Genomic DNA, 26724 nt, shown 5'->3' on the forward strand with positions numbered 1-26724 from the left:
AAACATGACAGAACCATAAATAAATGTGAATATTATTTTTAACATTCAGTATTGTAAATATCTGCAGGAGCCATCGGACATTTTATTAGCTGCATTTGCTCAAGTTCAATCGCTGACCGAAGCATTGAATGAGTATGTAAAAATTCCGCAAATCAAACCAACGGATATGTTGGTAAAATCAGCGTCTCTGTGTGATGATTGCTTTAAAACCGCTGAAAAACAGTGCCTGGAGCAGCAGCAACAACAGCAACAGCAGCAGCCGCAAAGCAAACCGACGACACAAAGTAATAGCACAACAAGTATCAGCAATAATAGCAGCCAATCGTCATCAACAACATCAACTGTGATTAACAATAATAAACTAGCCGAATTATGCGAAAGTATGACATCGATTGAAGCGGCAAATATTTTACCAGACGACGATGGTTACTGTGAAATCGATGAAATTCGATTGCCCGCAATCACAAAGTCGCCATCAATCAAAGTCAAAACCGATCCACGACGGCAATCGGCCGCTGCTCCACTCCCACCACCGCCACCACCATCCGAAGCCAACAACGACGTCGACGAGTCGATAGACTCAGTGTATGATCCGTCAACGGCACCAATCAAATCACCGGGCATCGATGGCCAATCAAAGGGCAACCATGATAGTGCATCGAATAGCGAACAAATTTCCAGCACCAATGCATCGAAGATGACGACGACAAACAAACCAACGGCGGATGCTGAGAACACGGAAGTGAATTATGCATACGATACGTTGGCACAACCATTGGCCGAACTGAATTTGAACAGCGGCGATGCAAAGGCAAAATTGAATAATGGCGCCAACAAATTGAGATCGACCACGTGCGAAAATCTTTGTTCATTGCCCATCGAATTGAGCCCAATTGGTCAACAGCATGCCGTACCATCAATACCCTGCCACCTCATATCAGCCTATGTGGCATCATTGAATCTACACATTTCACAATTATTGGTAAGGCACGACTTCCTTTTTCATCGCGATTTTCTTCTCTTGAATTTCCCTTTCAAAATTGATTTTACATGGATTTATTTGTTGTATTTGCCACAGCCCAAATTGAATGAACGTGATATTGAACGTGAGAAATTACGAAAGGAAAACCAATTGTTGCGTGATCGACTGAATTCAATGCACGAACAACGAGGAGAGAAATTCACACAATCGGAAAACTAGGAGTTAGAAGAGAGACATGGCCGCGCCACTTTGCATTTTGAATTGGCGCTTCGAATAGAAGAAGAATGAGAAACACAATGAAAAGAAAAAAAAAATAACAAAAAAAAACAAACAATTAGAAATTATATCATCAGAGCGACTTAATGCTATAACAATTTTACCCCAAGAAAAATGCATTTGTATATCTTGGCAGTAGATATTTGTGAAAAGGGAATTCCCGTTGCCTAAGTTTACAGAGTTTAAACAATATTTCTTCATTTCGTTTTTGTTTTTTTCTTCTCGAGAATGAATCAATTGAAATGACCAATATCGTTTTTTTAGTCTAGCCTGTCATAATATGCGTGTAAAGTGTTTTAACTTTGTCATGCTGGCCTTTTTTTGTAAAATGTATTTGTATTGGAAAGAAAAAGAAAAGAAAATGTACGAGCCATATTTGCCGATGCTGAGATCAAAGACAAAAATTAGAAAAAAATGAGTCGTCCGATTGATTGTTGTCATCATCATTATCATCGTCGTCGTCGTCATCAAATCTCTATCTCTCTCCATCCATCGGATTTGAATATTTACAGATAAAACTATCGGACAGCAATTCGATGAAAACAATTTTACATGTTTCTTATGAATAGACATATGTTCATTTGTTTGCGGTATTCATTTATACACATTTCATACACATCCATTAAGATTAATAGAATAACGAAAATTGATTTTACGATAATGTTTCGGGATCTGTTGATTTCCGTTGTCGTCTATTTGTTTTTCATTTTAAAGGAGTGTCCCGCTTGAAAAGTTCAATAGTTTGAGTTTAGTTGTAATTTTCGGTTGATTTAAACTTGAGCCTATCAAGAGCAAAGAAAAAACGATCAATTTTTATGTTCATCTTTTTCCTAACTACCACTCTCGACAAACATCTACTCTATTGTGACCAGCCGATATGAACAAACGACAGTTTACACTCTAAACTCATCAGAGAGAGAGAGAGAGAGAAAGAGAGAGAGAGAGAGAGAGAGAGAGAGAGAGAGAGAGATAGAAAAGAAAAACGTGTATATAATTTGAACGTGCATATTCATAATCATAACCGCAATTCATCTATATACGTATAATTCAAATTGTATCCATAGACAAGAGTCTAAAATGTATGGTGGTATTTTGATTTTTTTCTTCTCCGTCTTTTTTTTTAGAATGAATATATATATGTGTAATTAATCTTAAATTGAAATATTAGAACATGTATACTTGAATAACGTACACACACACACATACAGAGATCATCTTCGAGATAGACGCAATGATATACACTAAGACGATAATTATGAGAACCAATATACATATAACACTGCTATGCATATAATAACTTAGTATCAATTTTATTTTTCTCTTCCTTTCTTTGTAAAAAAAAACACAAATTATAACCATACATACACATGAAGCAATTGTAATAATATCATAAACAAAACAACAAAAGAGCAAAAGAAATGAATAGAAACGAAATGAAAGAAACAAACATAAAATATATCATGGTTTTGTTTAATGACACCGCGCAGCATTTACATCATATTGCGTAATGACAAAAAGAAGGAGATAATCAGAGCTAAATCAAGAAAATAGAAGAAAATTCTCATAGCAAATGCAATGTTCGTATACTATTTAACGCCTTTTATCTTTGATGGAATTGATTTGAATATAGTTATCCAGCTTTGTATTAGGTGATGATCTTTTTTTTCGGCCATCGTTTTTGCACAATATTTTCTATGTTTCTAAGGGTACCAACTAATTTAGTTTTTTCTTCGTGTGTGTTTTGGGGGCTGAGGTCTAGTTAAGAATTAGGAATTTGATGGTGAAAAGGCACAAGGTGAAGGCACAACAATCCAATGAATTGAATCCCGTATGAATATTTGAAGCTCCGTGATTCTTTGGTATACCATAGACAATACAAGGCGCGTACGGGACTCATAGTTCATTCAATCGCTGTGAATAATGGTTTGAAATGCTTGAAAACCATTTGATCAAGAATTTGAAAACCACTTGATCTGTAATGAGATTCCTTTAAAGAAGGAAAAATCGCCTTATTAGAGATCCTGCTGAAATAACTCTTTGAAAACATTAATTCAAGGATCTGAAAATGAATAAAAACGTTTGATAGATTGAATTAATTTTTCTTGATGAAAAAGGAATTTTTGTTTTGAGCACTATTACTTCCGCCCTTCCCCCCAAAACAATTGGAGTTTTTCATGTGGTCAATCATGGGATTGATTTCGCAAACAATGTCTAGAAAACAAATCAATTCTAGTGCAACACGTTTGTTACTTTTCTAAAAAAAAAAACTGAAAAAAATGCAATGTGATTATTTATATTCACCATTTTGTTACACTCGCCCCAAAACCACTGAACTGAATAATATAGAACAAATCGAATTGAAACCGAGAAAGCAACAATTATTTTTTGGCACAACCTTCAGTTATCGTGCATTCAATGAATAACGAATGTGAATTTATGCTATAGCAAAGATCAACAATAACCTAAAATTTCAGTTAATGCTAAGCTTAGGAAAAGTGTATTGTGTAATCATACAGTAGGATAGTACAGGCATTAGGTGAGAATTTATTTTCATTTTTTTCGTAGGTTTATGTTAATTTCCCCTACACTTATGAATACGCAACATGTGAACGAGTGAGAGACGAAAAATGCAACAAAAAAAATATTGTAGCATTAATATGTAAATGCATTTGTTCGAACCTATAATATTACAAAAGTTACAAACAAACCGAATAGAGCCAGCAATCGTTTGTCAATTTGTTAAAAAGGGTATAATGAAAGAAAAATGCGCACAAAATAAATGAAAATGGCGTAAATTAACATGTAACCGAAGCTTCTTCAAACAACAACCAAACAAAGGAAATGCAACAACTCTTGGTATCAAATTGTCGATAGTTTTTCCTTCACAACAAGACACAGATACACACACACAGCAATTACTTTTATTAGCTTTATTTAGTCCGATATATGAAATTATTCCATTTTACTGGCGATATACGTTTTATTTCTTTCTTCTTTTCCATTTTGGCTGCACAATATTGACGGTTAAAATTTTATTTGTTTTTTTCCTCCGTAGAAAATAAACATTTGCTTTAAGAATGAAATTATTATTATTTTTTTGTGAGTATTACTTTATTCAAAACGGTAAAATGTGAAGAATTGCGATTGAACGTTTCAAAAACTTCGACGCATTTCTTCACATTTTCATCGAAAGCGTAGAACAATAATTATGTTATGAATAAAAAAAAACCGTTTTAAGCCCATAAGTCCATGTGTATTTTATTCGGAGTTTCTGTTAGACTTTTGGTAGATGAAACGGACTGTGTGTCCCGCAAATACATTCACCACGGTGAAATATGGTAAGAGGTAAGACCCATTCACCCAACTCTACTAGAAATAACAGATTGTTTGACTGTATTTTTACATCATATCCAACTTAACTTACCATCCATTTCACTTCTCCATTGTGAATGATTTTAAATTCGTCGAGTTCATGTTTAGATGACAACAATCCGTTTGTCTGTTTTGAATTTTCTCGGCTTTCAGGCAAAAATTTCTATACGACTACGAGCAAACATGGCCGCTGCTCAAGCAGGCTTCGAACCAATTTTATGAACCGGCTGCAACCTCTGGTAATCCACCTACGTTCTACAATTGGATCAGTTTTCCGTACTCCAACCAAACAAAACATCAATAATAAATATCGTTAAGCTTTATCTATTACAGGTTTATTCTAGTTTAAAAAAAAATGCCAAACAGTTTTTATTTCACAATTTCCGAAGAAAAATTAAAAAATCACAAGAAACTTAACAATTTTCTCTTCGCTTTTTTTCTTCTCCCGTTTGTTGGTTTGGAAAAAGTTGTGTTGATATCGGGGTGAAACGAAAAACGTCCTAAAAAAAACCAAAAATCGTCCTATAAATTATGAAAATCATCCTAAATATCACAAAAATCGTCCTGACAAAATACAAAAATCGACCTAAAAGACCCTAATTTCGTCCGAAAAATAGTACAAAAAACATTCTTAAAAAACCTAAAAATGAACAACAATTTCGAAGAAAACAACGAAAATCATTTCCAATCAATTTTTTAAATTTTATACCAATCGAAATGATTTTCGTTGTTTTCTTCGAAATTGTTTGTTGTTGATAACTAAAATGAAATCATTTTCTGATAAAACTAACGAAAATGTTTTTTTGATGCTGTAGAATTGAAGAAGGAAATGATTAAAGTGTGACTCAACAGAGAACTGTGGAATAGACGAAATGAACGGAAATTTCTTAGATTGTAAAAACGACAGTATCAAATGTTATCAGCGATATTTTGTAACATAAAATTGAGCATTACGAATAGATTTAGCAGAATGTTTCTTTTTTGACGAAATATGATGAATATGAGACGCACGTAAGCAAGTATCACACGATAATATCGCCATATCTGTCTCATGCGATATAGAAAATATGCGTTTTGGACACATTGAACAATTTTGTGAGTAACTGTATGTTTAATTATATATTTCAATGGCAATGAGACAACTCAGTAAAATATACTGTAACTGTAATCTGTTTTTTAGGATGTTTTTTTTTGGGTTTTTGAGGAAATTTTTAGGTTTTTTTAGGATGTTTTTCGTTTCACCCTTGATCATAGGTGTTGATAATAATTTAAAGCCGCTGTGCCAAAATGGCTGCTAGCTGCATTACAAATGTGTGAGTTTGTGTATAAAAATTAACAAAATATGTTTCGATTGTATGTTACTGTGTGTGTGTGTGTAAAAATGACATAAAAATCTGTATTTATTAGTTTTCCATTCGATTTCATTCTCGTTAATTATTATCAAGTTTTTGGTTAAAAAAATATCGGTGATCAAATCAAATGGCGCGTATCGAATTGAATTCATAGACGGCGGCGGTTTTGTTCACATCCATTGTTATCTATTCTCACATGGTTTTGCATTAAGCACAAACGGTGTTTGCGTTAAAAATTTCAATCCAATAACCATCTGGGTCCTTGATGAAAGCCAATCCCTTCATTCGGCCCTCGTTCGGGCGCTTCACAAATGTCACACCAAGTGTTTCGAAGCGTTCACAAGCCGCATCAACGTCCGGCACCATAATTCCGATGTGACCAAAACCGCGTGGATCCGAATTGCCATCGTGATATTTCTGATCTGGATTCGATTCAGTGCCCCAGTTACTGTGTGAATAATTGAATAAAACATAAATACAACCCATCTATTTTGTTCTCCAGCTCAATCAAAACAACAAACGCTTTCTTTTCGTCGAATAAATTCTTATTCAGAATTGACTTACTGTGTCAGTTCAACGGTTGCTTTGCGTGACATGGCCCATTTTGTGCGTTCAGCATTGTTGGCAGTTGGAACATCGGCTACATTTTCGTAACCCAAGAAATACAGCGAAAATTTTGCTTCGGGAAAGTCCAATTTTTGTAGTAATGTCATACCCAGCACACCGGTATAGAAAGGCAATGATGCGCGCGGATCTTTAATGCGATACATCGTTTGTTGAAACAGAAAATCCTACACACAAAAATTTCATTACATTGAGAACAAAATTGAGAAAATGTGGTGACATCAGCAAAAATCGAGAGGATTTAAAATGATCGAACGAACCTTTGTTGCCGGATCGGCCGGTTTACACAATTCGTTAACTTCGGAATTTGATAAGCCTGAAATTTCTGCCATCGTTACGGAATCAATTGACGCTGACCTCAAATCAATATTTCACACGTTAAAACACCGAATTCCGGTTGACGTTATCAATCGCTACGAATTAAGTAAACAATTATTATGACAAAGTCAAAATATTCTTCTCTTTTTAATATTAAACACCGAACGACTGACACTGAATGATTCGCTGTCGCTGGTTTTTTAGTGCGAAAATATGAAATTACGTACAAACAAGTAAATGCGATTGGAAAAAGACTATATGCGAACCTAACTGTCATCGCTAATCACATTGTACATCACACATTCAGATGGCGCCACATGTTAATTTACTTATAATCACTTTGCTTTACCATCATTTCACAGATTGAGGCAAATTGAGACTAAATTTAGCATCAGTTGCAGTGTGCACACTGGTTACACAGCAAAATAGTTTTAATTTTGGACAAGGTGATTGATTGATGCTGGAAATAAATCTAAATGAATGATTTCGCAATCAATAGTTAAAAATAATACAAACTATCGCAAATCAATGCACATTTATACCGGCACATGATAAAAACTTCTAGCATGGTTTTTTTTTTCACTTTTATACTTCTATCTTATCGTTGATGTGAATGAATATGCATGTATGCATTTCAAATAATACGATTACGGGGATAAGTAAATACGGCGAAAAGCATGTATTTTTGGTTGTATTCCTTATCACTTGTTGATGATCGATTGACGTATTTAACCGAGAGGCTTGTGTGGTAGAACTCATGCGTCAATTTGTATGAATTTGTACGAACAAGTACTGACTCGTGATAAAAAAAAATAAGCCCCTCGCATTTAGCACCCATGATTCAAGTTTTACACCTCAAAATTTCATTAGATATGCGATTTTGATTAGTTAAAACCGTAAATGCAATTCCACAATTGAAATGATCTCCCTTCTGTCAATCAAATGATGCTCAAATTCCATTCGCAGGCAAATTAGACTGAATCGAAAGCATGTGCAATGCAAGATGCATACTCGTTTACGTTCAACTCACATCACACATCACACATATATTGAAATTTGATCATCTGAATCTCAATGAATCGGTGGATTAGTCTGTGTCTTATTTCTTCATTCTTTTACTGATTAAAGTGAAAATCTATTCGAATTTAACTGAATTAAAGCCAAATTGGCTTCATTCGAGTCCAATAACGGTCATTCAGTATATGTTGACAGTAGCGTCATGTTTCTATATGACTCCGTGGCGCAACGGTAGCGCGTCCGACTCCAGATCGGAAGGTTGCGTGTTCAAATCACGTCGGGGTCAATTGTGTTTTTTTTTTATTAAAAGAACTAATTAAAAATGACTTGTTTTTTACATGAATACTTCTCAATAGTTATTATGCATTTAAATGGATAGGTTCCAATTCTAAATCAATCTTTTTTTTCTTTTTTTTTCCTCGATTACCCTGTGCTTTAACTTGGAAATAATCAACCAAGAAAATTTCATAACAAATATTGAAGAGAACCTATTGAAAAAAATGTTCGGAGGGAATTTTTGATTGTTTTTATTTAGAAAAAAAAAATCAGAAATGACCCCGACGTGAATTGAACACGCAACCTTCTGATCTGGAGTCAGACGCGCTACCATTGCGCCACGGAGTCATATGGAAACAGATGCGCCGACTGTCAACATATAGTGAGCGGCCATTAGTTCATTCGAATGAAGAAAGTGACTTTAATTCGGTTAATTTTGAATTGATTTTCACTTTATTCGGTCAATAAATGAAGAAATTAGATTCAAACTGAGCCACAGATTCATTGGGATTCAGCGGATCAATTCTTTATATACGGTCGATATGTGCAATTGGACATGAATGAGTACTACGGGTACGCATTTCGTATCGCACATGTTTTCCTTTCCGTCTATTTCAATTTTCCTACAAACGAAACTGCGAATGGGATGTCAGCATAAGATTGACAGAAGAGGAATCATTTCAATTGTTTGTAATTTTTACAATAAGTGCAGAAAATATCCGGAGTGCAATGATCCGATTGACACAAAAAATTTTACAACACATATAAATATGCATATGTTTTTATGTCACGATCTAATTATAGCGCCAATCTACTACTGAGTGTAGTTAAATGCTACTACCGTATGAGCTCACCTCACCAACACACTACGCGCAATACAATACACATTCATTTATTCAAATGAACATCAGTTTATTTAAATAGATAATTGTTTTTATCTGCTTTGAAGAATTTATGACAATGATCCAATGAACATTATCGAATATCTTAATTGTTGGGTCCAATAACAGCGAAAAAGCAATTCGGTCAAGTGTCTGAATGAAATTATTTTTTAAAGGGTGAAAACAAATGTTTGATACCATTGTATATGGCTGGATGTTTTTTTCCCGGAATTCAAGTGACAGATAAAAAAAAACCCAAGTGTGTTGTTTTTATCATTTCTAATGGTGCTCAATTAGATTAGATTTTTTGGAAAATTACAGTGAATTCAATAAGATTAGCACCTGTTGGTTATTTTCCTCGAAGGTGAATGTCATTCAAAGATAGATGTTTTACATACCATTTGGAAATGCCTGGAAAGAAAACTCCCCTAGAAAAATAAATTTAACGAAAAAAAAAAAATCTAAAAAATCAACTCATTTTATTTAGTTCAAACGTTTTTGTTTTTGTTTACCCCTTTTCTCTTTATTTTTTTAATATTTTTCTTTCTTCTAGTTTAAAAAATAATTTAATGTTACATATTTTAAATTGGTAGATTACTTATTGGTTTCCCTCTCTCACTTATTGTAAACTATAAATGTGTTTGTGTGTTTATTTGTTGTGTGTATGTGAACATTTCGTTTTCGCGTCATTTCATTGCTTGCATTCATAGACACAATTTTTTTTTTCACAAACGAAAAAAAAATCAGATGAAGAAGAAATTTCCAAAAAAAAAAAAAAAAGATTGTTGACGTGAAATAGAGAAAAAGAAAATCAATCGTATTTTATTATTTGCAAAATTTGATGGGGATACATTTTGTGAGGGGTTTTTCTTCTCTTCTCCAACACATCAGGGGAGAGCGTAGTGTATACTTGTTTCTTTCTATGCGCAAAGTTTTTTTTTTCTTGTTTTCTCTTTAAAGTGTTTAGTGTTTTTTTTTGGCGATAACACAAGGCGCGTGCGATACTTAATAAATAACGTATATATAAAGGACATTCGGTCTGAATATTCGGTTTCTCTTCTCACAATGAGAATTTTCGTAACGAAAAACTGTGTTTTGTTCTACGCAAAATGTATCAACATGTCCAACAGTACAAAAAGAGACGCATGGGGCATCAATTTCCTTGTGTTCATTCAATGAAATAAACAATTTGTGTTTGACAGCATCAATGACTTTCAATTCGCAATAATTTGTTTTTTATACAAAAAAGTGTTCTATGTTCTTATTTATGTTGTTGAATACATCTTAAATCTAATGATTTTTATCAAGTTTTTATTTTTTCACCAATTTTTTGCATGCGTTTTATTGATCGGCTTTTTGTTCTCTAGTAAATGATTCGCAGTTTTAATTCGCTTGTAAGAGAATGTGTCTGTCTGTATGTATGTTCTTCTATTGTTCCTTAAATTTATCGGGTTTTCCGGTAATGGTGGCAGCCGTTCGGTTGGTGGTACCATTTGTCATTGAGGCTCTGGATAATTTCGATAAATGTGCATCGGATGATGCAACCGGATGAACGGATCGATCTTTGCCGCTGAACGCTTGCTTTCCTTTTCGGGCATTTGGTGATAAATATGTCACATAGAAGAAACGTGCAAACAATACAAAATAACTGAAGTACATGGAAATGGACAATTTGATATTGATCGGTGAAATGTTACAGGATGATGGATTCATCGTTTGTAAATAATCATAGGCCCACAGATTGATTGTACAGCCGACAATCATTTGTGTCAATTGCATTGATGTAATCACCATTGGAATGAATCGTGGTGGCTTATAGCCCATTGCACGTAGCGCATAATACGAATACATAACGGAATGTACGCAATAATTCATAACAATGAACCAACGGGCGGCCGATGTGTATTCAGTGTACGAGAACCATGAGTAAATGAGCACAGTGATGTGATGGTACCAATGTAAAAAGATCAACGGTTGTTTTCGCAGCACAATAAACAGTGTGTCGCCCAGTTCAGGTAACTTTGATAGCACAAATAGCCACGACCAAAAACCACACACTCGATCTTGTTCGATGTAGCTGTTTGAAATAGGAAGGGACAAAAAAAGAGAGATATGAAAAAAATACACGATTTCCAATGTCCAAGTCCAGTTTTAAATCTGTGACGCAGTCGACGAAATTGCAACACCGCAAGTACGCGCACGCACACAATGTATATGACATAAATTAGTTGGAATAGTTCAGTGAACCTCCTTCAAGTCTATTTTTATGCTACATTTTTTTGCCATGACTGTTATTGAAACTTCTAGCAACAACAATGACGATATGATCGGAAAAAATCTCGTCTCAAGGAAATTTCAACCGAACCCGTCGAATTTGATTGCGCCAATCGACCGGTTTTTATTGGTTTTGTTACCAATAAAAGTTAAAGATGCTGAAGACGCGAGCACGGCTAAAAATAAAACAACTAACGATACCACACTAAATCCAGTGTGGGTGAGTGTGTGTGTGTGTGTGTGTATGTGTATCGATCTCTACGATGATAACAACATCGTGTTGAGGTTTTACAATTCCGTTTTACGTCATGAAGAAAACGAAGAAAAAAAATGAAAGAAAATAGAATGTGTCATCTAGATATACTAACCTTGGATCACAAACTGAATGGAATAGCCCATAGTGACGTAGAACGTGTATTAATTCAGGTGCAGTTCGGCTAGCGCCAACAATACTAAATATGGCCAACGCTGAATTCCATATCACCAGAAGACCACGTAATTCGAATCTGCGTAAGCGTCAGTCATCAACATATCAAACATATTACCATGAAGATGAACATGAAAATAAACAAAAATAGATAAAAACAAAATAAACGTTAGTTTGTGGTTACGATTTTAATTCTAAAAATATCACTGGAACAAAATTCCCGAAATAAGGTAAAAACATCTTGTGTTGGCTAATGCAAAAGAGTCTAATTGGTTTCTGGATGAGAAGTGGAATATTGCGCTGTCATTTTCATTTTATTAACAAATAAAACTTAACACAAATTCTATGAACATTTTGTAACTATGAATTCTATCATGAAGTAAATCATTCCTTCAATTACATTTTGTATATTATATTCATTAAGCATGATGATTGATGCAATTTAATCGCATGTCTACAAATTTCGAGGAACAAAGACAGAGAGAGAGAGAGAGAGTAGTGTTGGGCGGTTATTTTTCCGTTTAATTTCCTATTGTTTTACGATCGGCAATTACATGCGACACTCAGCTTGATCAGCGCACATTCAAATGCATAGTGCTGATATGGTTCCAGGCCGATACATACTCAGTATTTTTATGGTACTTTTAAACCCATTTTGATTACAAATATGTGCGCCCATCGATAATCCAATGTGTCAAAGTGTTGACACACAGGGTCAATTACGCAAAATAACTATTCTTGGCGAAATGACAATTCTTTTATTTATTTTTTTCGATGTTCTATAAATTCGTTGAAGTGCTGATGACACTTCATAATTTCATTTGAAAGGCGGCACACGATGAAACATCTGGCCGCTTAAGTAATCGTTTTAAATAAAAAAAGAAAAAAAAACAATCATTCAAACGATAACGTCGACAATATCTGTTGTTGTTTTTTCGTTAGCATTTCTTTTCGCCGGATTGATAATGATTACACGCGATTCGATAACGCGTGATTGTACCACGTAAAATTAAAGAAAAATGAGTTATTATTTAATTGAAGCACGATGACGCTGCTCAATTAATATATTCATTTTTTTTTGTTCGCCTTCGTCGTTGCTCATATCATCGAAATCTGATTTTTGTTTCAAAACCTCTTTTTTTCGTCTGTTCTTAACCTCAGGCAGGGACACACACACAAAATATAACATAAAATTCCCGGATAAAACACGATCAATAATAATCAACAGGTGAACAAAATGCGAGAAAACAGCAACAACAACGTAATTTTGCAAATTCATTTGCGTGTTGAACTTCCAAAATCGTGTTTAGTGGCTGATACGTTGTTGCTGTTGTTCGAAGTCAAGTTCTCGACGCAGACAAGAATTAATTCGCTATGTTTATAAAGATGGATTTTCGTGTGGCTATAGATCTCATCAATTTGTTTTTTCTAATTTGGAAGTTCTATCATTTTTTTCGGAATTTGTCCGAAATGGAATGTGGATGAAAAATCAGGTTTCGAATCTGGTTATTTTGTTTTGGTCTTCGACCGTTTTGCCCAATTCCATCAGTAAAACCCGAACGATCGTTTTTTATGCTTTTACCATTCGATTTCATATGTTTGTCAATCGAAAAACACAAAAGAAAGCACACATTTCATTTTCGATGCATTTGAATCCCCATTTGTTTGTTTTTTTTTTCGTCAAGTCACACGTACCGCCGAAAGAAAAGAAACATTCATTAGATTTGCACCAAATGATAATTAATCATTTTCGTGCGGTTCATTGCGTGATTTATATATGTTTATGCAATGAAAATCCGACGGTTCTTGTTGAACAGTAAACAGCAGCGGCAACAAACGAAATGAAACAAATTTTTTTTTTATAAATGATAATGGGATTTTGGTCGATTACGGAATAATTATCATATCAAATGCAGACGCGTGCGCTGTTGTTGTTCTTTGAAACGTGATACTCGTAAGATATCGTGCGAGCGAGTGCGCGATTGAGAGAGGGAGAGAGAGATAGAGCGAGAGAAAGAGAGAGAGAGAGAGAGAGAGAGAGAGAAAGGAGGAAGACAAACAATATTTGTTCCCCGTTGCACATATGATGCTAATAGTAACATGCTATGATCATCTGATTCTCTTTGGTGTATATGTGTATTCTTTGTCCTTTTTCCTGTTCTTAGGCACGTTCTGCCAGTTTGGAATATTCGTGATTTATTAGGCAAAGACTGAGGTTTTCATTTTTTATTCTCCTTCTTCAAGAAGCAGCACTTGGGCTGTGTTATCAATTTCGTTTATCTATTTGTGCTCAATATTTACTTTGAGCCAACTGGCTACCTGTTGAGAGCGTTCGATACGTTGACTGCATGCAAATCACACATTTTGCAAACAAATACAACCGAAAACAAAACCCAATTCGTTTGGAATCTTAATCATTTGTTTTTTAGTTCTATGTTTCATACACACGAATTGTCTATGAATTTGATTTGGGTACATTTTCGGTGCATTTTTTTTTTGCTTTGCTTTCGATTGAATTGTTGGTCGTCGGGAACAAAAACACATGATCATATTACAAGTTCGATTTTGAGCAATGTCAAAAAATCGTATGATTTTACACAAATTGTGTATGTACTCGCACCCATTTCGCTCGCAACGAATGGACAAGACGCGAAACGAACGAACGGAGAAAAAAAAGAGAGCAGTCAACGTTATTTGTGAGAGAGAAACTTGAATAAAATGTGACGAAAAAGAATGTGTGAGATACAAAAATCACAAACACACAGTCGAATAGAGAGAAAGAGAGTGAATGAGTAAGTGGCGAATCTTTTCTTTTTGTGATTCAGTTGTAGTAGTTCCGACTGATCATAGTTTGCTCATCACATCCATCAATTGTTGTTGACATACACACATAATATAGGAAATGCCGATGAAAAAAGAACGACAACAGGCAACGTTGCCAGAAGAATAAAAACCAAACACGATCATCATCACATCATGCCACAGATTGAGGCAACAACAACCACATTAAGATTTGTAATACGTTTAACAAAACTGGTTTTTATTAACGACAGCGCATTAAAGTACTTTCCTGTCAAATATTTTTGTCCATTTTTTTTTCTCTTCTTCTGCGCCACACGTGTGTCGTGCTCAGTGTAACTGTGTGTTTGTTTCTTTTCTGTTGGTAAGCGTTTGTTTCCCCATGATTTTGTGCCATATAAGCCCATAATGTCTGTTTATATAATTGCAGAATATTCATTTTGCAACGTAAAACATCACAGATGATCAATCGAACCCATCCAATACAGCTCGCTTTTATCGATACACCACCACAACAGTGGTTTCCGTTTCAAGAAGAGGATACGATTTTCATTTGCGTTTGTTTACCAAATCAATTAATCGTATTTAAGATATGTAAAGCGTTGCGTGAGATGAATTTTTACCGCATGGTGCGTCACAATGGAGTGATTTTTATTTTTTTTTCGCTTGAATAACTCAAATTGCCATTTTTATCCTTGTCGCTTTTGTTTGAATATCAAACTTTGGCATCTAGTCTACGGTTTAACAGTGAAATCAAACAAAAATTTAAACTCACCTAGGCCTATTTTGCATCCAAAATTGTCCACCAAAAATGATAAGCATATAAACACCACAGTAGTAAAATACCCATGTCCAATTCTTGATCATCCATTTGCGCGTATCTTGATGTATAAACTCATTTTCGAAATTGAAAACATACGAATAATTTGGCGTCACTTCCATATTTGTGTTGTTGCTATTATGGTTTTACTTTCGGTTTCGTATATATCTACTTTGATTAATATTTCCTAATTATTGGTTAACTGTGTGTGTGTGTTTGTGCAATGTTTGCGATTGATTTGGTGCGTGTTGTGTCTTAGTCGATGTGTGGCCTACTCGGTATTTCCTATTGTTGTTATCGTTGTTGTAAACAATAAACTGTAAATAAACAATAGAAATATAAAAGCGATTAGCACAGTCATTAGATGCTTTTATTCAAAAATACAAAAAAAAAAAACGTAAACAAAACTATGCATAAGGTCAAGAGGACGAGGAGAAGACCAACGACGATGACGATGGAAAAAAAGGAACCGTATCGATTTCATCGAATTTGATGGATTCTGGCACCAGTGTGTAATGCATGCAATGCCACACATAAGCATGGGTGAACCCACCACAAAAACAAAGACTGAATGGCTCAATTATCCATGATAACAATCAACATCATTAATGATTGAGTACGAGCGTTAATAAAGTCGTGACCCAAGCCATCGATTGTTGTGATAGGAGCTCGTTTTTTTTTCATCGGAAGGAATGAAACGGTGATTATCGATTAATCGTATCATATGTTTAGCCTTAAAAACTATTTTGGCTTGGAAACAGACCTGTTCATAGGTCAGTTTGATGTCCGAAAATTCTTTCAATCGATTGATTGTCGGCAGCCGGCGGCGTGGATTGAAATTAAAGAAATCGTAATGGTGGATAAATAAAAACGGAAAAACTGACGTTGATAGCTTTCCACACGTAAACATATTGGATATGGCTAACTTTCAATTCACGTGGCACATGTGGAAATCGATTTTTCACCAAATGACGCTCGTTCGCTGGCACAAATCCGGCCATTGATCGGAATGAATGCAATGGGTCAAATACATCGGAATAAATTATGTCATAATTGCATGTCAAACCAAATTTGCCAAACAATTGTTGTGTTCCATCAAAAGTGTTTGCCCCCTATTGAATGTGTAAACAAAAGCGGACACAAGCAGCGCAAATAAAACAAATCCACTGGTTCCACTATAATTGATTTGTCAATTATCACGCGCAACCCGTCACCTTATACGCCCGCCAATTCATATTTTTGAAGAAAGTAGCATCGTTCTACTTTTCTATGTCTCCGTTTTGAGGTGACTGCGAAACAGTAATGAATAACATTGAAAGGATGCAGTAACCTATTTGTTTTTCTCCAATTTTTTCATGCTTTTTATGTACACTCGTCCATATGTTTGTATCGAACTTGATTCAAACGAAAATCGAAAGTATGATCGATAAATATGCAACTTGATGCCGTCAGAGAAATGGTGAACTGCAGGCCGCATTTGCATTTGTAATGCATTGAATTCTATTTTGGTTGTGTATTTTGATTTGTAAACGAATAGCCGTCACAAAACATCAACAAAACACACTTTCTACATTGTTTTTGGAGGCAAAACCGACGCGTGCTTGGATCGTACGACGATGATGACGATGATGATGATGCAGTCGCGTGAGTGTGTAAGATCGATTCACGGAATTCATTTTTATCAAGTTATTTTATTTACGTAATCATCAGCGTGATTGCGATGAGAATGATGAATATCATGTGTATATTTAGATTATATTATGCGCTGCTGACCGACATCCACTTTCCATTTTATGAAAAAAACGAAGAAGACACTCAAAATCAAATTAAATGAAAACATTAACATTTTTGATGGTTTTGAATTTGGTTGTAAACCTTTCTCCGCGTGTGCGTTTGTACCAATTCGGAAATTTATACAAATTGTGAAAAAGGTCGAGGGAAAGAAAGAAAGAAAGAAAGAAAGAAAGAAAGAGAAAAACATACGGTGAAAACCGAACCAAACCAAACAATGTATTGCTCAAACAGGCCCAAACAAGCCTACGCCGATGGAACATTCCAGGCACATACACACACTCTCGGAGACAACGGCATAACATCCGACGAAAGTGATATCAGGCCATCGCTTAAAAGTTAAGCTTACAAAATACGAATCTCAGTGCAGTTGTATGTGGTGCTGTTGCTGCCGAAAATATGCACCACATTCCCGTTCAGTGAGTGAATGTGTGCATGCGTGTGTTGCTGTGCCAGCAGAATGCGAATAACCGAAATATTATTAATGAACGATAAAAACACAAAACAAGTACACAACGACCGACCGACTGACTGGCCACCTTGACAAATGGGCTAGATTTGCTTAATTCATTTTATACAATTAAAATATCATTGCACTTATTTCCCTTGGCTCTTGATCGGCCGACTGCAGACCCATCGATGCATGTGTGTGAGCGTGTTCATTCGTTTTGGTGTTGATTTTCGGTCGAATGACGTGTGCACGTTGCTGTAATTTCTCTTTAACATTACCACACAAACGGACGCACACCCGAAAAGTCCAACATTGTTGGAATGTTTTTTTGTTGTTGTCGTTTTTGATGACAAGTTGTTTGGTTCTTGTTTTTCGGGTTGATCAAGTGCAATGGATTTCTTCATTGGCATTGATTGCATATCGCACACATAATTCAGATGGCATCGTTTTTTTTCTCTCCTTAGGATTTGTTTTACTTTTCTGGTGTATGTCATTGCCATAGCATTGAGTGCATTGGCTGAGTGCAATTTCGGGGGAAAAGGTGTTCATTAATATCATTTCGACCGCAAATTAAATCCTGGAATTCAATTTTCAAGACGTCACATAACATCAAATTATTTACTCATTAAGTTCTCTCTCTCTCTTTCATTCCAGTCTAAACAAATTCATTGTTGGCATTCATTAGCAAAATAAATGCATTTATTTACTGGAGCCAGCCAGTAAATCGGGCCAAAGTCGCTGCTTTGGCTTCGATTTGAAAGAAAATTGAAACGTCTGTTTTTTTTTTGCATATTCGAATGGTAAAGTGTTTGCTTTTTCCGATTCCGGTCTATTTAATAAATGCAATAAAGTGAAAACATCATATTGATTGAGCATTAGTCAGCAGTTTTTTGTGTGTTTCGCACAAAAAGTGTAAATGTGTGTGTGGAAATGCAATTGGCGTTTTACTTGACAGATCTCCACACCATTCGTTCATTCGTCACAAAGTGACGATTGTTTTTGTTCTTCTTCTTCTTCTTCTTCTCCTTCTCAATTACGTACGAATGAATAAGGAAGACAATTTAGTAATCGTATAAACAATAGCAACCGAATCTGTCCTCTTAAGTTGCCCGAGTTGAATAATTTGTTAATTTGAACAGAGACCTGGTCGAGATCAAAGTGGACTTAACACACTTCCTGCTGACATTCCAAGTTATCTTTCTGCTGTGGCAATGTTCTACGTACCCGATTCGAGTGTGTGTGTGTGTTGTGTCGCGCACTTCGGTGTCAAATTAAACGGATAAAGTATTTGTTGTTCAATTTAATTGATTGTAATTAAAATCGTGAGACGGTCGAACTCACGGTTGATAGCAAAAGAGTATTGTTACCCCCCCCCCCCCCCCCCCAGTAGTGCACACAATCACAGATTTTCAACCAGTTTTTCAAATATAATCCGATTCGATTTTTTTTTGCCCTGTGACATTGAATCTCAACATCAATAACAACAACAACAATAGCAACAGAAATAACCAAGGAATCGATTTGCATTGCAAAATACTGTTGTTGCAGAGAAGAAAAAGTTGTGACAAGATGCTGCACTTGAGCAGCAACATTTTGCTGACGTTCGCACAGCACTTGTTCAAACGCCCAGAACGATGACAATCTAACGACAATTTGAAGATGAAATGTGGAACACACACGTGTGCGAGTGTGGGTATTATATATAGTCAAGCACATGCTGTTAATTGTTACTTTATCATATTGATACACTTGCTGTGTGTGAGTGTCTGATATCATTCGTTCTAGTCGATGTGTACACATCATGTATTAAATCACTAAACTTGATGACGTTACTAAAATAATGCAAATGCAAATACACCTGCAAATAATTTTGCACCGAAGAAGCAGAAAAAAGTGATGCATTTTCTTGTATGCAATTAGTCGGGTCGAATCAATAAGAAACATATAAATAGAAATTTTCTCCCTGTCGATTACGCTTTCTCTCTCTCTCTCTCTCACTCGGCATATTCTGTGCAAATAAAATGGCATTATTTGTCCATTAACTTTAATGGCAATTACAGCAAGATTTGAGGTGGGAAACTAAAACGATTAGAGACTAGAGAGTGCAAATGCTCAATCAGTATTTTAGAAGGTGCACTTATGTCAAACCGATTCAAATACACGTGCAAACCCATCAAACATAGATTTCATAATTGCATACCTCTGCAGAATGAAAGAAAACAAAAGCAACAACATCAAGCCGCTATACATCCATCAGCCAAAGAATATGAGTTGCCAAGTAATTATAATTAGCAGTAAAATTGTACATATATGAGATTCTTGCCGAGCAAATGCATTCATGGTTTTTCGTATAATAATTATTTATTATATTATAATAATCACAACTGACGACAGCAACACACGAAAACAACAACAACAAACAACCAAATACTGAAGAAAGTGTGGGTGAATCAAAGAACAGTCATAAAATGTAATATGATTCTCTCGAATTTGTGTTCCGAGTAATTTGCAGAAAAAAAAAGAGAATCATTTCTACTCGATTTGGATATTTTGCGTACCGAAATGATGGATTTATGTTGAGTCAAGAACCAGGCACTTTGATGCGAAAATGATAACGACAACCCACAATGAAATCAAAGAGTAACGATAAATGTGAATAAAACGCAATAAAATAGAAGAAAGAAAAAAAGCTGCTGTGTGAAAGCAGGCGCGTTTATAATATGCGGGGCATAAGCGAAATCATGTGGAAAGTGTGATATAATCAAACTTTTACAACAACAACAACAAAAATTGTGTATAAACGAGCACATACACACCACATTTTATTCCCTCTTTATTTTTATTTCACATTCACAGCTTACTTTCGCAAAAGCACAAGAGAAACGATTTGTATTTTGTTATCATTTGAGCCGAAAGAAGGAGAAAAAAATCAAAATCAAGTTAACAACGAATTCGATACGTTCATCATGTAATAAAATGGAATGTTTAAATACGAACGAGCCGAATTTTATATATAATAAATTATTTATACATATTTCCATTGGTTGTTTACTTTTTCCGCATCTTCATTTTTGAGAGAGACACTGTCTCGGTGATGGTGGTGACGGCGGTGACGGCAATGACAACGAGCTCAACGGATTCATTCATGGTTTCAGGTGAAATGTACACGCTTTGGATGCAGTGTGTGCTTATCGGCGCAATGCCAGTCTGACGACAGAGCGAGAGAGAAATAATGCGAAATCATAGCGGCGAAATGTGTTGCAACGGATAAAGTTACGTCGATTGCGTTGACATTGGTCTTGCACACGAAATTCGTTTGGATTGTGCATCATCGCCAATTTTTTATTTTCTCTTCCATTCATTATTATTATATTCTGCGAATGCGCGACACACACAATTCAGTCTATGATGCGTAACGAACAGTTTGCGGTCGGTTAAATGTGCTTAGAATATCATTTTCGCTTCTCGTACACACACACACACACACACACAGAGAGAGAGAGAGAGAGAGAGAGAGAGAGAGAGAGTGAGAGAGAGAGAGAGAGAGAGAGAGAGAGAGAGAGAGAGAGAGAGAAGGCACATAATCGCACTGTGTGTTCTACGGCAGTTGTCTTAATCAAATGAATGTCAACCGAAACTATTTGCTGGTGCCGCCAATTGATGATATGGGCACCGAATGATTTCAAGCCAGACATTTTGTCTCCGTTTTATGCATTTGCATGCGGGTGCCGAGAAATGCTCTCGACAACATCACCACATGTTTATTGCAACGGAATGATGATGGTTCTTAAGTAAATATTAACGGACATTGAATCAAAGCATTATAAAGAGACGAAATGGTGGACAATTCAATTGCTTAATCCGAAAAAAAAGAAGATGCACAATGATGAATGGTTTGCATATAACTGTGTGTGCACGACCAATTTGATTGTCAATGTTGCACAACTCAAGTTGAATACGTCCACGAAATTGGAACATTTGATTGAAAGCGTGAGTTTCCATGCCATCACAATGTGCATTGGCGGAAAAGGTAGTCAATTTCGACACCAGCCTCCGCTCTTCAACCGAACGAAACTCAACCGGATCAACTCAAATACACTCACACTCGCATTCATTTGACGAGAGAGAGAGAGAGAGAGAGAGAGAGAGAGGAAGAAGAAGAAGAAAAAGAGATAAAGTGAGAGAGAAATGCATTCAATATCTCATCGCTAGTATAAATTGCACATTCATATCTCTGTTCGCATTCGGCCCCGTGTGATGATTGTAATGGCGAAAAAGATACGAATTTATTTGATAATAATAACGGCCGTTCAATGAGAGGGGACGCAGCAAACTGACCAACAACAGAGGAAAAAAAACGGAATGTGTGTTGATTGTGCCAATCCTCTGATAAACAAACAAAATCATCACATCATCATTTCATTCGGTAAAATCAAGATACAAATTGTTTGTCAATGGTCGTACATTTTCACAATCAAGAATCGCTAATAATGTCAAAGCGAAATCGTTCCTGTGTATGTACACCAGTCGCATTACTGTATGAATTGGCGTGGTACTTTATGCGATGACGACATACCACAACATTATCACTTCACTTGAAATCAATATTATTTTTTTCTTTCACTCTAGTTGGTTTTTTTTTCGTTGTTGTTGTTAGTATTGATCGTTCGCACGATAAAAATGTCACATCAACGTTCTTCTGATAAACAGTGAAATTGGCAATGAAATCACAGAAAAAAAACTGCAAAATCAACATTGAATTTCGTTAAAATGATTTAATTTTTGTTGGTCGACATCTCTTTTTTTCGCGCACTATAATACTTGTGTTACCGAACCAACAGTTAGCAGCGGCTTGAACGAATTTCAACCGCTTTTAATTCACATCCTTTATTTCCGTAGCTGGAGAAAGAGACAAAAAATCCGTAGCAACAACAACAACTACAACTACAGAAAAATTATTATTGTCAGAGAGAATTGACGGCGCCGCGTGCTTCGAAACTTTTTTCTCTGCATTTGTTGTTGTTATCATTATTTCGACTATTAACGACCATTATCATTAAATGATGAACCGCATTCGATGAACAACACTTTTTTGATAATAGAAACCATTTATGGCCATTTAATTCGTCCGTTTCGGCATTAACACTCCGATCCGGACAAGAGAGCGTTGTACTCTTTAATTGAACGATATTTTTTTTTTATCTTTGTCGTTTGTCAAACTTTCGGACACACATGAAATCTCAGGAACAACAACAATAACAACGGCACACAAAAAACCATTTGAATGAATCAACTTATGACAAAGATGAACCGTCCGTCGTCTCATAAGTCAAAGTACAGTTACGAATTATACTATATCTATATAAACCGATATGAGAGTGAGAGAGGATGTAGACGAGCTCAAGAAATCGAAGAAACACAACAACAATTTCATTGACACCGAACATGAATAGAGAAACGAAGCACAGAGAGGGAAAGAGAGAAAAAAAACACCGCTAAAAAGACTCAACGATTCGCACACGTTCAACGTTAAATCAATCGCACCGTTGATTCGTTTCGAATAAAAATTAAATTTAAAAAATTTCCAACAATTTTAATTAGTTTTTTTAAAAAAATGCTTAAATTAGTTTGAAAAATGTTGTCAATCCTTACTGCTTATTATTATTTTTTTGTAATCCGATTTGGATGCGAGGGGAATTTCCTTGTTGCTGGCCAATGAATTACACACAAAAAAAAACCGATATGGAAATTGGATTTGACTCCAGTGTTGTTGATCTGCTTGGCAAAGTGATTTGATAGATTTGATTTTGCGAAGATATTTTTCGTTTTGATTTTGGGGAGGCGAATTTTTTTTTTTAAATTCAATTTTTGTTTTATAATTTATGTGTAATATTCGCACCAATGATCGACTAGGTACTGATTTTCGTTTGTCACTTACTCACGAGTTTTATTGTACAAATCAGTCGGTTCACGCATACATGCTCATATCGAACCACACACCGCTCAGCAGAGCCATACCGCTCCAATGCGCTCACAAACATATTCATTGTATAACCACTAGCAACACAGCACACACAGCTCTCTTTCTCTCTCTCTCTCTCTCTCTCTCTCGCACAAAAATTGGCAAGAGAGCGCTGGCTATGGGAGATAAAGGAAACGAAGAAGTAGTAGTAGTTGTAGAGAAGACTGTGTAGGAAAAAAAAAAGAAATGAAACATTTCACACACAAATGGATTTGGAAACGAGCGTGCGTAAGCATGTGCTGTATGTATCGACAGACGCTATTGTATTACGTATGCAATACATTCGTACACACAGACACTGGACTCTTTCACTCTTTACAGCTCCATTTCTTTCTTTCTCTCTCACTCTCTCTCTCTCTCTCTCTCTCTCTCTCTCTCTCTCTCTCTCTTGCTGTCCATTTACTGCGATGGAAATGTGGATGTGTCTGATTCGCACTTTCATTTAAAATAATTAAAAGGAAAAAAAACTTGTCGCTCATCGTCATGCAAACGAAAATCTCCATAGAAAAAATAAAGAAGCATTGATTCCGAAAATAGCTTGCAATTTTTGGATAAAATAAAAACCATAAGTTTGTGTCATCATAGTTATTAATTTCAGATGATGGTTAAAGGAAGGTCACCGAGTTGGTTGGTCTTTGTCAACCGTTTAAGGCATCTGATTTGCATTTCATAAAATATATGGATAAAAACATGTATGACCATAAAAACCAATTGAGCATTTAAAATGGATTGAACCGCCTCCCCCATCCCCCCTCGCGTTAGAAACACTCATTTCCAATCATACTCTTTGATATTGTCCTTGACAACAACACCAACAACAACCCACTAAGGAAGAACGAATTCAAAATCGACCGAAAAGAAAAATAAAATCGAAGATGAATTCAACACTTTTCATCCGTTTGCTCATATCAATTCTCGCGCTCTCTTCCACGCACACATACGAACACATGGAAAGTGCATGTATTTGCGGCGCACACCTTGACATTTGACCAACCCTGCCTCATTATTCTCACACAAAAGTTGCACACAGTAAACAGTAATCTCGTAGAGAGAGAAAGAGCGAGAGTGTGACGAGCCGGCATCGATTTAACTGAACAAAATGCAGCTGCTGTTGTAAATAGAGAGAGAGCCAATGAGAGAGTGATAGAGAGCAACTGTGCTGTCAGATTTAGCGGGCAACTGTCACATTGACCATAACCTCACATAACAAATATGAAGTGTAAATAAACAAATCCATTTGGCTGATGCGTAAATCAGTTCCATTTTTCCGTTTGTTTAACCATTTATTTTTCTCTGTCAAAAGTGTTTTCTCAATGGTGAATATGGAGGTGGCTGAAAAATTTGCTTATCGTACCGATCAATTTGTTCCATTCGGTTTGCACCGAGCCATCGAAAGTGAATTGTATTGTACGGTGAGTCGATCGAAGGCATACATTCTGGAGTTGATTTATACTCATCACAGTGATGAACGGATTTTTGTGGAACAATCAATACTGGACGATCTGAGTAAATTTATGCCGAGCCATGGTGTGCCAAAGAATGCAGCGAATATTTTCAATAAATCGACAAAACCACAACAGGATCGTTTGCTGGTGGATTATCATTTAATGACAGAAGAGCTAAAGGTGAGCGGTGAACGTGTGGCTATGTCACACGCACGATGGTCACCGTTACAATCACAGTTGGCTGGCAAACATTATTTGGCCTATCTAACGAATTTTGGTGGCTGTGAAATTCGACGAAAGCACACGGGCAAGATGTCATGGTGTTTTGTTGTTCATAATATAGCCAAAGAATGGATGATACTGTGTCAAAAGAACATGAAATTTGCGTTCAATTCATTTGAAACATTTGAAGATGCAGTGTATAGCATAAAAATAACCGCAATCGCATGGAACCATACGGGGGTGGGTGTCGAAAGGAAATTACTGGATTTTTGTTTTGTCACCGCTAATGGAACCATTGCATTCTATGACATCGGAACGGATACGTTGCAATTGAAATTCCAGAAGAAATTAAATCTCAAACAAACCAATGCCATCGAATGGTTTACGTTTACGGATAAAAATAATCGTCATCGATCGTATATCGTTGCATGTGAAATCAATGGTGTAATTAGTTTGCTTCGCATCCGATACGATGATCAACACAATGGGATCAACAGTATTGTTGATGTCATTGAGACGGCACAATTGTTCGGTGAATCAGACGGCGTGTGTGCGAACGGCATCCAATGGGAATATTGTAAACAAAGTAATCAGCTCGTTTTTGTAATTTGTAAGGGAATGCACGTGTTCGCCTATTTATTCAGTTTGAATAACGAAACTGTGCTATCATCATGTATCCATTACGTCGGACATTTGACGATAAATGGTAAGACTAAATGACTTCACTATCATTCAATTAAATATCATTTTCTACGATTTGTTTTTTTTTGTTCTGTCTGACGTATTATCCAAGTCCTTTAGCACAATTCCTTCCTTCGTTTTCAATCCGAGTTAGATTTCATCGCTGTAAAAGTACGAGAAATTTTAGCGAAATGGTCGAAATTACGTGTGCAATTCGTGTGTTTTTCTTCATTTCAAATTCAAATGATCAGTTTCTAATTTTGAATTCTCAAGGAATCCATATACTTACAATGTTGCAAATATGTTAATAGCCACTAGAATCGGCTATTTCATGTTATTCCATCTCGAAATCGATCAAAGCTACGAAAATTACCATTCATTTTTCTCTCAATTCCGTTTGCGTGCAATGGGCAAATTTTCTTTTGATTACTTACCTTCAGGGTTGGCTTTACGATTGGAAAGGATTAATTGAAATTTCACTCGACGTTTTAATATCAAATGCAACTGAATATATTATTTTTTTGTATGCTATCTCAATGAAGCAGTGGACTTGTCGGCACACTCGTGGATTTAGCATTTCACTTGTTTTGGCGATTCGTGAGTTGCCGAAGCATCATATATGCAGTGCACTCGATATTTAACGTGAAAATCTATATTCGGTACATCGAAGTTGGCCGAGGTATGATTTCGTTTG

At 35.8% G+C, this 26724-nt stretch overlaps 4 protein-coding genes and 2 non-coding genes across 37 annotated transcripts in view; 3 read left to right on the forward strand and 3 right to left on the reverse strand.

The window, feature by feature from the left end:
• The window catches only part of LOC129576874 (uncharacterized), a 57135-nt gene extending 54925 nt beyond the window's left edge, over nt 1–2210 (forward strand). For 22 of the 31 annotated variants that reach the window (XM_055462852.1, XM_055462857.1, XM_055462844.1 and 19 more), the window contains 2 exons: nt 68–982; nt 1079–2210. In XM_055462852.1, coding sequence (XP_055318827.1) covers nt 68–982; nt 1079–1201 — 1038 coding nt within the window. In that variant the 3' untranslated portion in view covers nt 1202–2210. Of the gene's footprint in view, nt 1–49; nt 983–1078 lie in introns of all 31 variants that reach the window. The other 9 variants (XM_055462865.1, XM_055462846.1, XM_055462847.1 and 6 more) reach the window with 1 other exon arrangement.
• Nucleotides 2211–4943: 2733 nt separating this feature from the next.
• LOC129576879 (lactoylglutathione lyase) lies at nt 4944–7187 on the reverse strand. Its single transcript, XM_055462884.1, has 3 exons — nt 6867–7187; nt 6547–6773; nt 4944–6430 (listed from the first exon to the last, which is right to left on the reverse strand). The coding sequence occupies exons 1-3, from the start codon at nt 6936–6938 to the stop codon at nt 6190–6192; spliced, it is 540 nt and encodes a 179-aa protein (XP_055318859.1). The 5' UTR covers nt 6939–7187; the 3' UTR covers nt 4944–6189.
• A 968-nt stretch (nt 7188–8155) lies between these two features.
• On the forward strand, nt 8156–8227 carry Trnaw-cca (transfer RNA tryptophan (anticodon CCA)). The gene has a single exon. It is a non-coding gene; the product is annotated as a tRNA-Trp (tRNA).
• A 266-nt stretch (nt 8228–8493) lies between these two features.
• Nucleotides 8494–8565, reverse strand: Trnaw-cca (transfer RNA tryptophan (anticodon CCA)). Its single transcript has one exon. It is a non-coding gene; the product is annotated as a tRNA-Trp (tRNA).
• A 1010-nt stretch (nt 8566–9575) lies between these two features.
• On the reverse strand, nt 9576–23689 carry LOC129576877 (elongation of very long chain fatty acids protein 6). The gene is made up of 4 exons (XM_055462881.1): nt 23313–23689; nt 15374–15735; nt 11741–11878; nt 9576–11175 (listed from the first exon to the last, which is right to left on the reverse strand). Exons 2-4 carry the CDS (start codon nt 15538–15540, stop codon nt 10527–10529), a joined length of 954 nt encoding a protein of 317 aa, XP_055318856.1. The 5' UTR covers nt 15541–15735; nt 23313–23689; the 3' UTR covers nt 9576–10526.
• Nucleotides 23690–24674: 985 nt separating this feature from the next.
• LOC129576875 (uncharacterized) overlaps nt 24675–26724 on the forward strand; it is a 4767-nt gene continuing 2717 nt past the window's right edge. Inside the window, exons 1-2 of one of the 2 annotated variants that reach the window (XM_055462878.1) lie at nt 24716–24901; nt 24986–26055. In XM_055462878.1, the coding sequence (XP_055318853.1) occupies nt 24996–26055 (1060 nt within the window). In that variant the 5' untranslated portion in view covers nt 24716–24901; nt 24986–24995. Of the gene's footprint in view, nt 26056–26724 lie in introns of both variants that reach the window. The other variant, XM_055462879.1, reaches the window with a different exon arrangement.

This window comes from Sitodiplosis mosellana, unplaced genomic scaffold, assembly GCF_009176505.1.
Source record: "Sitodiplosis mosellana isolate CC-2019 unplaced genomic scaffold, AAFC_SMos_1.0 Smas_scaffold_6191, whole genome shotgun sequence".
NCBI classification, from domain to species: Eukaryota; Metazoa; Arthropoda; class Insecta; order Diptera; family Cecidomyiidae; genus Sitodiplosis; species Sitodiplosis mosellana.

What these genes read in the sequence shown, in the direction of transcription:
- LOC129576879 (XM_055462884.1), bottom strand. Translation starts at nt 6,938, where the DNA reads ATGGCAGAAATTTCAGGCTTATCAAATTCCGAAGTTAACGAATTGTGT. An exon ending in CGGCCGATCCGGCAACAAAG is followed by an intron (nt 6,774 to 6,866) that starts GTTCGTTCGATC and finishes TTTTGTGTGTAG; the next exon opens with GATTTTCTGTTTCAACAAAC. An exon ending in GCAACCGTTGAACTGACACA is followed by an intron (nt 6,431 to 6,546) that starts GTAAGTCAATTC and finishes TTATTCACACAG; the next exon opens with TAACTGGGGCACTGAATCGA.
- LOC129576877 (XM_055462881.1), bottom strand. Translation starts at nt 15,540, where the DNA reads ATGGAAGTGACGCCAAATTATTCGTATGTTTTCAATTTCGAAAATGAG. An exon ending in TGGATGCAAAATAGGCCTAG is followed by an intron (nt 11,879 to 15,373) that starts GTGAGTTTAAAT and finishes ACGCTTACGCAG; the next exon opens with ATTCGAATTACGTGGTCTTC. An exon ending in CATTCAGTTTGTGATCCAAG is followed by an intron (nt 11,176 to 11,740) that starts GTTAGTATATCT and finishes TATTTCAAACAG; the next exon opens with CTACATCGAACAAGATCGAG.